This window comes from Cetorhinus maximus, chromosome 2, assembly GCF_964194155.1.
Source record: "Cetorhinus maximus chromosome 2, sCetMax3.hap1.1, whole genome shotgun sequence".
Taxonomy (NCBI): domain Eukaryota; kingdom Metazoa; phylum Chordata; class Chondrichthyes; order Lamniformes; family Cetorhinidae; genus Cetorhinus; species Cetorhinus maximus.
In genome coordinates, this window is record NC_135880.1 from 144,489,894 (window position 1) to 144,502,114 (window position 12,221).

The 12,221-nt window shown below is 42.5% G+C and overlaps 1 protein-coding gene across 4 annotated transcripts in view; it reads right to left on the minus strand.

Moving 5' to 3' along the window:
• Positions 1-12,221, minus strand: part of LOC144698493 (coiled-coil domain-containing protein 17-like) — a 77,844-nt gene that overhangs the window by 25,556 nt on the left and 40,067 nt on the right. For all 4 annotated transcript variants that reach the window (XM_078570445.1, XM_078570436.1, XM_078570450.1 and 1 more), the window contains 2 exons: positions 5,663-5,802; positions 3,835-4,005 (listed from right to left, as the gene is read on the minus strand). In XM_078570445.1, the coding sequence (XP_078426571.1) occupies positions 3,835-4,005; positions 5,663-5,802 (311 nt within the window). The remainder of the gene's footprint in view (positions 1-3,834; positions 4,006-5,662; positions 5,803-12,221) is intronic.

The window sequence follows — 12,221 nt, forward strand, 5'->3', positions numbered from 1 at the left end:
TGGCTGATCATCCAACTCAATAGCCTGCTCCCGCTTTCTCCCCATATCCTTTGATTCCTTTCGCCCCAAGAGCCATATATAACTCCTTCTTGAAAACATACAATGTTTTGGCCTCAACTACTTTCTGTGGTAGCGAATTCCACAGGCTCAGCACTCTCTGGGTGAAGAAATTTCTCCTCGTTTCAGTCCTAAATGGTCTACCCCATATCCAGAACCCCTGGTTCTGGACTCCCCCACCATCTGGAACATCCTACCTGCATCTACCCTGTCTAGTCCTGTTAGAATTTTATAGGTTTCTATGAGATCCCCCCTCATTCTTCTGAACTCCAGCAAATATAATCCTAACCGACTCAAGCTCTCCTCATATATCAGTCCCACCATCGCAGGAATCAGTCTGGTAAACCTTCGCTGCACTCCCTCTATAGCAAGAACATCCTTCCTTAGATAAGGAGACCAAAACTGCACACAATATTCCAAGTGTGGTCTCACCAAGGTCCTGTATAATTGCAGCAAGACATCCCTGCTCCTGTACTCGAATCCTCTCACTATTAAGGCCAACATACCATTTGCCTTCTTTACCGCCTGCTGCACCTGCATGCTTAACTTCAGCACCTGCATGCTTACCTTCAGCGACTGGTGTACGTGGACACCCAGGTCTCATTGCACATTCCCCTCTCTCAATTTATAGCCATTCAGATAATAATCTGCCTTCCTGTTTTTGCTACTAAAGTGGATAACCTCACATTTATCCACGTTATATTGCATCTGCTATGCATTTGCCCACTCACTCAGCTTGTCCAAATCACCCTGAAGCATCTCTGCATCCTCCTCACAGCTCACCCTCCCACCCAGCTTTGTGTCATCTGCAAATTTGGAGATATTACATTTAGCTCCCTAAGTCATTAATATATATTGTGAATAACTGGGGTCCCAGCGCCGATCCCTGCAGTACCCCACTAATCACTGCCTGCCATTTGGAAAAAGACCTGTTTATTTCTACTCTTTGTTTCCTGTCTGCCAACCAGTTTTCTACCCATCTCAATACACTACCCCCAATCCCATGTGCTTTAATTTTACACGCTAATCTCTTATGTGGGACTTTGTCGAAAGCCTTCTGAAAGTCCAAATAAACCACATCCACTGGCTCCCCCTCATCAACTCTACTAGTTACATTCTCGAAAAATTCCAGTAGATTTGTCAAGCATGATTTCCCTTTCATAAATCCATGCTGACTCTGTCAGATTCTGCCACTGTTTTCCACGTGCTCAGCTATTAAATCTTTTATAATGAACTCTAGAATTTTCCCAATTACCGACGTCAGGCTGCCTGGTCTATAACTCCCTGTTTTCTCTCTACCTCCCTTTTTAAATAGTGGGGTTACATTAGCTACCCTCCAATCTGTAGGAACTGTTCCAGAGTCCATAGAATCTTGGAATAGTGCATCCACTATTTCTAGGGCCACTTCCTTAAGTACTCTGGGATGTAGATTATCAGGCCCTGAGGATTTATCAGCCTTCAATACCATCAATTTCTCCAACATCATTTCCCTACTAATACTGATTTCTTTCAGTTCCTCCCTCTCACTAAACCCTGTGTTCCCCAACATTTCTGGTATGTTATTTGTGTCCTCCTTTGTGAAGACAGAACCAAAGTATGTATTTAGTTCGTCAGCCTTTTCTTTGTTCCCCATTATCAATTCCCCTGTTTCTGACTGTAAGGGACTGTGGGAGAATAAAATACATCTACAGAATAACAAAGGGTTAAGTGGTTAAACCATAGTGGAATACTACAATGAAGTCTCCTTGCACCAGTAGCAGACAAACCTGTGCTGTCAGCTATTGTGACAGAAGAAAAACAAGTATCATAATCAAACTACCAAGAGTCCTTGAAACAAAGTTAGGATGTCTGTTATCAGCACATGAGACAGGGCCTAGTCATGCTATCTGTTGTCTGTCCAGATGACTAGTCGCCAGATGGGCTACTCAAGGTTTTGTGTAACTACTCAAGGTTTTTGCGTAATTATAAACTAAGACAGAACAATTGTATGCATGCCAAAGATAAAATTTCAATGTTATTAATTACACACGCTTTTACTATAACTACGTGTGTACTCTGATGCTTCCCCAGAGTGCCGGCTAGCTCCGTTGTATGCTGCTGGGCTCTCCATGATATCATGATTCAATAAAGACTTCCGAGACAAACCTCCTGGGTCTGAGTATTCACTCCGTTTTCCGCAACAGGGACCTACATTTGTCTTCACATACCTATAGAAATTTTTACAGTCAGTTTTTACGTTCCCTGCAAGTTTACTCTCGTACTCTATTTTTCCCTTCTTGATCAATCCCTCGGTCCTCCTTTGCTGAATTCTAAAGTGCTCCCAATCCTCAGGTCTGTTGTTTTTTCTGGCCAATTTATATACCTCTTCCTTAGATCTAATGCTATCTCTAATTTCCCTTGTAAGCCATGGTTTGGCCAGCTTTTCTATTTTACTTTTGTGCCAAGCAGGAATAAACAATTGTTGCAGTTCACCCATGTGCTCTTTGAATGTTTGCCATTGCCTATCCACCATCATCCCTTTAAGTAACATTTCCCAATCCATCATAGTCAACTCGCACCTCATACCATCGTAGTTTCCTTTATTAAGATTCAGGACCCTAGTCTCAGAATCAACTACGTCACTCTCCATCTTGACCAGAAGTCTTATCTCATAGGTGTCTGCATCAAGCATTTGGAGGTGAGTGTAAAACTCCTTCTCCTTCTGCCTCAATAATATGCTTTAACTTCAAACTCCATTGGGATTGAGACATACCTTCTCCTCTTGCACCAATGTGGCATTTTACTCGCTGAACCAGACACACTCCCTCTCTCTTCAGGTACCATGCCCTAAGAGGGCTTTGGCAACCATGGACTTCCATGTGTTGGTCCATGGTTATGCTTGGCAAGGTAGTGCAGTAGCTTGCATGGCCTTCTGCAGGTTCTGGCTCAGCAGAAGACTCTCCTGCTTTCATCGCCTGCCATTGACGTATTGGAAGAATTTGCAAGTTGATAATCAACCACGCTAGGAATGCACCTTTCTTCAAGTCCCGGGGTGGAACTCAAACCCAGAGCTTCTGACTCAGGGTTAGCGATGGTACCTTTACACCAAATGGCCTCCACCAGACACTCTGGGACCTCTTAATTACCTTGCCATAAAGTTCAATTGTGACTCGGTTGGTAACACTCTTGCCTGAGTCAGGAGGCTGTGGGTCCAAATCCCACTCCAGGATTTGAGATCAAAAACCGAGGCTGACAATTCAGTGCCGTACTTAGGGAATGCTGCACTATTGGAAGTACTGTCTTTCAGATGAGATAATAAACAAAGCCTGCCCTCTCAGTTGGACGTAAAAGAACCTGTGGCACTAATTTATGCAAGAGCCAGGGATTGCTCACTGGTGTCCCCCAACCAACATCACAAAAACAGATGACAAGGTCATTGACACATTATTGTTTCTGGGATCTTGCTGTGTGCAAATTGGCTGCCATGACTACATTTCCAAAGTAATTAATTGTCTATAAAACACTTTGGTACATCCTGACGGTGTGAAATGAAATAAATACAAGCTCTTTCTTTAAACTGCTAAACTGGCATGTCACAGAAAATCCAATCAGTTTAGGTACAATCAGAAGTATATCCCACACACTTTCTCAATATCGTAGAACACCTGTACAGAAATCGATGCTAGTTAAGTTTTTATATCTAACCTGCCCTGTTACAAATACAATAAAACTGCAGTGTGCTTGCTTTTTAGGATTCAATAAATGAATGAATCCTGATGAATACTTTGAGAAGCTTACTTGATAACATTAGCCTTTGGCTGAAGGAAGTCTTCAGTGGTTTTTGACTTCCGCGGTTCCTTTGTCGTTTTAACTGCAACTTGAGAATTTCGTCTTCTAGCCGTTGGTTTTCTACCTCCAGCGAGATCAGCTCCGAATCCAAATTGCGTTTAAGTGTATTGTGTTGTTCCCCTATTAATAAAGATGGAGTCTGTTCAAATGCAAATTTCAATAAATGTTAATTAAATACAAGAGGTGGGCTCCTGATACTTAGGAAGAAGGTGGGGAGGAACCGAGGTACCCCAGGGGCATGGAGGTCCTGCCAAATCTAATGCCAGGACCTCATTTTCATTTCTTTAGTCCAGGCGGGAAAGCCAGCAGTAGAAGACCACAGTTGAGGGTGGTTCCCAGCAACCGGGAAAGATCGTGGATTTGAATGGGGGAGCTCAGGGCAGCAATCAGGAGGGAGAAATCGCAGGCTGATGGGGAACGGTTGGCAGATCACAGGGCAGAAGGCTCGGGATTGCAGGTCGGGGGACAGTGGTCAGATTGCAGCACCGAAGAAAGGCAGAAGGTTTGCCCTCGGGCAGGGCCGAGGAACCTACGGAGCCTCTGGCCGGATTCAGCTCGTTGTTCAATTTCATCGGCCTGCAGCAAGATTTCTAAAAATAGAGACCTATGACAGTAGCACCTTCAACATAGCTATCATCGTCATTAAGAGTTTGCTTTGGATAAAAGCGTCAGCTAAATTGCTATAATAATATTTAACAACATAATATTCAAATTCAGCCATCGCATTAAAACAGCGGGTGAGTTTAACATTTCCGTATTCTCTCTAAAAGAAACAACATTAAGTTTGATTTTTGAGTGTGTGTGGTCTGCGACTGATTTTGTCTATGTGTGAATGGCCCATAAAAGGAAAAAGGTTCCCCAACCCTGCCCTAGGGTCTGGAGGGAATACTCGTGCCTCCTCCCAGATCACACGCAGGGCTCTGTAAATCATTATCTCTGCAGGCATCTGGTCTCATCTTCATTTAGCTGCCGAGCCCTGGAAAACCCAGCCAGCAGTCCAGCTGGTGTTAAATTTAAATCAGGCTCCCAACTGCACTGTGGGACGCAAATGTTGACTTGTTTAGGATCTGGAGTTACATACAGGTAAGGGTGGTAGGGTTACCTCCATAAAGGACATTTGTGAACATGAAGGACATTGGGATTTACAACAATCTGATAGCTACATGGTCACTTTACTGGCACCAACCTTTTGTTTCCAGGTTTTATTTTTACTTGAATTTGAATTTTTAACCTGCCATGTTGGGATTTGAACTCATATTCTTTAGATTATCAATCCAGTTTTGGATTACTACTCCAATGAAATAATCCTTATGCCACCCAGATTATTCTTTTCCCAACCTACTTTCCCAGCCATTTTGAGCTATTAAAAAGCTTCAATATTGTAGCATCTGACAGAACTCAGGTGCCTCACTTCCATTTTTAGGAACAATTTGTTGTTGAATTATGCACCTTCCACCATTTCATGTTACAGATGTAAAACACCTAGATTAAGAACATATTGTTTTCATAGTCAACTTGGCAAATTCTCATTTCTGTCCATTTGCAAGGGAAACAATTCAGAAAGGGTAATAGTAACAACAGAAGGGCCTGATCATGATCTGAAAATAACAATGTGCTCCTTTGTTCAAAGGTCAAGCTGCCTGTTGTGCTGGTTGGTAGGGGATATACATTGATTGATATATACACTAGCACAACAGACTGGCAATGCTCCTCACAGGCATGAATTTCTTTCCCATACACTAGCACCATTACTAAACAAACTTCCACACAACCATACTGTGCTTCCTCTCTTTCCGATGAGTTCTTGGGTGCTTCACCCTCTGTTCCAGTTGCAGAGCTTCAGCCAAGAGGTCATGTAGTTGGACGAGGATCAGCTGATCACTGCCGCCGTTCTGCAGGTAGGAAAGCCGCAAGGCACTGAAGAGGAAATTCGGATACATGAATCATCAAAACAGGTCACACACAGAGTAGCATCATCCAATCCTGCTGAAAAATAGACGGCACAGCTTTTGCCTGCCACTCTCAACACAACGAACTACCATCAGTTAGGCCATTTGTGGGAGAGCAGAGCAGCGGCCAAGACATCAGGGGGATGATGGCACAATGGTAATGTCACTGGGCTAGTAATGCAGTGGCCCAGGCTAATGCTCTGGGGACATAGTTTCAAATCCTGCCATGGCCAGGTGGGAATCCCACCAAACATGGTGGAATTAAAATTCAATTAAGAAATCTGGAATTAAAAGTGAGTCTCAGTAATGGTGACCATGGAACTACCAAATTGTCATTACTCATCTGGTTCACTTCTGGCCCAGATATACAGCTGGGAGGGACTTGCACTGGGAGTCCTCTACATTGACTCCATAAGAATTTACACTTAAAACACCAATAAATTTGGGGAAGATTCAAGTTGACACTATATATTAAAATCATGACAGGTATGCACATATAAACTGGAATTGCCACCTGCACCTTTTATATAAATTTCCAGAGGGGTCCCAATTATCCAATTCATTAAAAATCCCACAAGGCTGAAGTCTCACAGCATCAAATTAGACATGGGAGAGAGAACCTTCTGCTGATTACCACATACATAGCCAAGCTAAATTTGAAGCCAGCTGCCAGGAGAAGCGGACACAGGTGAGGTAACTGCAGGGGCAGATTCCAGGAACTAAAGAAGAAAGTGCCCAAATCCGGGGGAGTGGAACAGGAAAGGTCCTAAGAGGATAGTCTAGTCAAAGGACAAGGACAGGAATCTGGAAAAGGTCCTGTTCTGTCGAAGTGAAATTAAACAGCAGAGAGGAGGGCTCCAAGCTCAAAGAGAAGAAAGCTGCAGGAAGCAGACTTAAAAGAAAAATAGCTTGTGAGAAGCCAGGCATACAAGGGGACAGCCCAAGGTCTGTAACTCTTTACTACAGGGCTGTGAAAGTGGTGTTCTGTTGGCATGGCTGAGTCAGTGAGAGAGAGTGCGTGGAAGGGAGCCTGGATGCCAGTGGCAATCCAGGGGGCGGGTAACATTGGAAGGAGAGTTTGAAATCCTGGAGGTGGACCCTTGTGGATGGTCTGAGAGAAAGCATCATTTGGGAGAAGATTCCAAATGAGTTCTTCAAGATTGGAAACTCGTGTGACAGACGGAGTTCAGTGAGACCGGTTGGCTCACAGTGTGACAGTGTGTCTGGGGGAGTTGAGGAGAGATCCATAGCATCTGTTCGGGGTTACATCTGTCACTTGGTTTCAGAGAGTGGTGTGTCTGACCGCAGGTCAGCTATTGGTTTACATGGACTGCGTACTTATTGTGAGCATTAGAATATAAGATAGCTTTTGTAACTTGTGTTATCCTTACAAGTCTGTATACATTTTTAAAGGTGTAGTTCACAGAATCGCAGGATTTTAGCGGCACAGAAGGAGGCCATTCAGCCCATTGTGTCTGCACCGGCTCTCCAGATGAGCATTATGACCTAGTGCCATTGCCCTGCCTTTTCCCCATACCTCTGCATATTGTTTCTCTTCAAATAATCACATAATGCCCTCTTGAATGCCTCGATTGAACCTGCCTCCACTACACTTCCAGGCAGTGCATTCCAGACCCAAACCACTAATTGTGTGAAGAAGATTTTTGTCATATCACATTTGCTTCTTTTGCAAATCAATTTAAACCCATGCTCTCTCGTTCTTGATCCTTTTACGATCGGTATGAACTTCTCCCTATCTACTCTGTCCAACCCCCTCATGATTTTGAGCATCTCTGTAAAATCTCCTCTTAGCCTTCTTCTCTCCAAGGAGAACAGTCCGAACCCCTCCAATCTATCCTCATAGCTGAAGTTTCTCATCCCTGGAACCATTCTTGTAAACCTCTTCTGCACTCTCTCCAGTGTGTTCACATCCTTCCTATCATGTGGTGCCCAGAACTGTACACAATACTCCAGCTGAGGTCTAACAAGTGTCTTATATAAATAGCATCATTGCTCTTGTACTCTATACCCCTATTAATAAAGCCTAGGACGCTATATGCTTTATTAACTGCTCTTTCCACCTGTCCTGCCACCTTCAATGATCTATGCACATATACACCCAGGTCTTTGTGCTCCTGTACCCCCTTCAAAATTTCACCCCTTATTTTAAATTGTCTGTCCATGTTCTTCCTACCAAAATGCATCACCTCATTCTTCTCCACATTGAACTTCATCTGCCACCCATCTGCCCACCCCACCAACTTGTCTATGTCCTTTTGAAGTTCTACACTGCCCTCCTCTCAGTTTACAACACCCCCAAACTCCATATCATCCGCAAACTTTGAAATTGTCCCATGCACACCAAGATCTAGATCATTAATATATATCAGGAAAAGCAAGGGTCCCAATGCTGACCCCTGGGGATCTCCACTACAAACCTTCCTCCAGCCCGAAAAATATCCATTGACCATAACTCTCTGCTTCCTATTTTTCAGCCAGTTTTGTATCCACATTGCTACTGTCCCTTTTATTCCATGAGCAATAACTTTCTTCACAAGTCTGTTGTGTGGCACTGTATCAAATGCCTTTTGAAAGTACATGTACACATCAACGGCATTACCCTCATTGACCTTTTCTGTTACCTCTTCAAACCTCTTCAAAAACTCCAGTAAGTTAGTTAAACACGATTTCCCCTTTAGAAATCCATGTTGGCTCCTCCTTATCAACCCGTATTTCTCCATGTGACTATTAATTCTATACCAAATAATTATTTCTAGAATTTTGCCCACCACTGAAGTTAAACTGACTAACCTGCAATTGCTGGGCTTATCCTTACAACCTTTTTTAAACAAGGGCATAATGTTTGCAATTCTCCAGTCCTCTGGCACCTCCCCTGAGTCTAGGAAAGACTGAAAGATTATGGCCAGTGCCCCTGCAATTTCTATTCTCACTTCCTTCAATATCCTTGCATGCATCTTGTCTGGTCCCAGTGCCTTGTCAACTTTAAGTGCCAACAATCTATTCAACACTTCCTCCTTATCAATTTTGAACCCTTCTAGTGACAGAGTTTGCTCATCTGTCACCATGGCCTGGGTAGCCATATACCCCCTTGATAAAGACGGATGCAACCTATTCATTTAATACCTCAGCCATGGCCCCTTTGTCCATGTGTAAATTCCATTTTTGGTCCCTAATCGGCCCTGCTCCTTTTACCACCCTTTTACTATTCATATGCCTATAGGAGACTTTGAGATTCCCCTTTATGTTGGCTGCCAGTCTTCTCTCATAATCTCTCTTCGCTTCTCCAATGTGCTTTTTCACCTCCCCTCAACCTTCTATATTCCTCTTGATTCTCAACTGTATTTTCTACCTGAACCTGTCATAAGCGCACTTTTTCTTCTTCATTTTAATTCCTATCTCTAGTTGTGGGTGAATGAATATTGTAATATAGTTTGCCTTTTCCTGTTTAATAAATGTTTTATTCTTTTGTTAAAAGTTCATCAGCTGACTCCTGTGACTCTGTTCAGTAGCCACTCTCCACACATCCAAACAAAAATAAAAGTTAGGATCTATCAAGCCAAGTTCCACCCTGGAACCTGGCTTGTCCAGTCGTAACATAATCTGGGATCATAACAAAGGTCCTAGTAAAATGAAAACACTCATTGTTGGCATCTGGTTCCAAATATTGTCCAATTATATATGCAGCATGGGTCATTAATATTAAAGAGCAGCAACGATATAATGCAATATTAGTTTGTGTGCACCCTATAGGTGATCCCACAGCAACTATTAAACAAACCAGAGTACAAATTTTACTTTAACAGCATTGTGCAATATTGTTAATTTGACAGGAAAATATCCCATTAGTTATTTATAATATTGTGCAGACGATATCACTTATTTCAGTGACTGCCTTAGGCATCATTCACATGTTCTGCACATTGCACGATATGGACACGGTGACAATAAATTCATATTGGGAGGAAAGATTCAATACGTCCAACCCAGATAAACTGCACAAGCCCTTTTCCATTCTGTAGAACTAGAAGGCCACTTTCCTCTACCTGGGTGCATGAATTCCCCCCACCCTCAACGCCCCCCCTCCCAACACCTCTCTAACATCCCCCCACCCCCCTCAACCTCTCCCTCCAACATCTTACCACCCCCCCAACCTACCTTCCACACACACACAGCATTCAATTGGTTCTCAAATTACAGGGATTTCACTTGCCATTTTTCAACATTTTTCTTTCATGTTCATGGAAACTGCTGCTGATCTTTGGACAGCTTCATGGTTTTCTGATGGGCTTTACAAAAAAAAAAATCAGAATCATGAAGCTGCCTGAAGATTGGAAGCAACTAGTGAAGCAGACACTGACAGACCGGCTTTAAAAAAAATCAGAACTTTTAAGCCGATCTTTCAAGTCTCAAACTCTGGTTGCTTAGGATGGGCAACCTGACAACTCTGTTTAAAACACTGAGCCAGGGCTTCCCATAGCTCCCGAGCCTGATGTTTGGCACCATCTGCACCAACACCCCCACCCTGGGCCCTGGCCCTAAGAGGACATTGGCAACCATGGATCTCCACGTTCATCTTGCTCTGGAGGCCTGGATCACCTTCGTTGGTGGTACATTCATCCAGTTGGTGAAGCTCTTTAGAAAGACTGTTCTTTGTCCACCTCTATCTCTTTTACCATCGATCTTTCCCATCAGCATCAGAATTTCTAAATCATGATTTCGCATTACGTGCCCAAGAAATTCTAACTGTCTCTTCCTGATCTTGATCAGCAGGAGTCTTTTGGTCCCAGATTTAACCAGCACCTCTTCGTTGGTAGTGTGACTTGTCCATCTTCATTATATGCCTCAAAAACCACAACTCTGCAGCCTCAATTCTTCTCTACATTATTTCACTGATCATCCAACACTCGCCTCTATATGTCAAAATTGGTGTGATGTAGCATTCCAGGATTCTCGGCTTTGTTTTCATGACTATTTTTGAGTTGATCATAATCTTTTTAATTTTTTAAAATGCATCTTTGGCCATTCCAATCCTTCATCTTATTTCTTGGTCGCACTTTCCATCCGATGCTGACATACTTCCTAGTTAACAAAATTTGTCTACCTGTTTGACCTTTTCATTCTTTGCTGTGATCTTACATTCTAGTATGATTCTCTTTTTGGACACTACTAGACATTTTGTTTTCTTTCAATTTATGCTCAGTCCTTTCTTCTCACTTTCCCTCACTACTCAATCCAAAATCTTCTGCAGTATCTCTCCAGAGTCGGCAATAAGAGCGATGTCATCAGCATATCTTGATTAACTAGCTGTAACCTCCAACTAATAATCCAGGAAGGTCTGCAATCTCTCTAAGAATATTTTCACTATACAAGTTGAATAAATCTGGGGAGAAAACAACCCCTGTCTGACCCTACTTTTAATTTTCACAAAATCACTTAGATCGTTATCAACTTTTTACGGCCGCAGTTTGTTTCCAATAAAGATTTCTTATCATTCTAAGATTCTTACCATTGAGGTCAGGAGACTCTAACATGCTCATCAGCTCATGTTTCACCTTATCAAATGCCTATGATCAATAAAACATATGAATACTGTGCATCTTTTTTCATCTCTATGGCTCTTTCTGATAGCATACGTATCATAAAGATAGTATTTCTTGCTCCTCTAGCTTCTACAAACCACACTGAAGAGCTGAAATTTCCGGCTTTATCTTGCTCCAGGCCCTATTCATCAGTGCTCAAAGAAGGATTTTAGTAATGTGACTCATCAGACTGATAGTGCTATGGGGCTCACTTTCGATTGCTCTGGTCTTTTTAGGGAGCGCAATAAATATTGATTTATTTAAGTCTTCTGGAATTTCTCCCGTGTCGTAAACTTCATTAAAGATGAGTCAGTTTGTCTACTCCAAATCTTTTAAACTTTTAATTTGTTTGGTGAGCATTTCATCTGGGCCTTTGCCTTTACTGTTTTTCATCTGAATCACTGCTGCTCTTACTTTGTCTTTAATGATCTTTGGACCACCTATATTTTTTCTTAATTGTTGGCTTTTCTTCTTTTCTGTTGTCCTCAGTTAAATCCTGTTTGCATTCAGTCCATATTGCAAGCACTTGGGTCCCTTTTCATGATAGCTTCCCCATGTCTCCCTTTGATGCATCTGCCACTTGCACACCCAAATGTTCCTGTGATTTCCCTAATATCTTCGTGCATTGTTCTTGAGTCTCTGTCTTTACATTTTCCTATTCCTTCACGTTTGTTGTTCAACCATTTTCCTTCTCTTCAAGCCATTTTGGTCTGATCCTTTCATCTAATTCCTAATATTTCCATTGATCTGTTAGCTTTACCTTCCTTCTGTGCTCTATGAGGTCCAA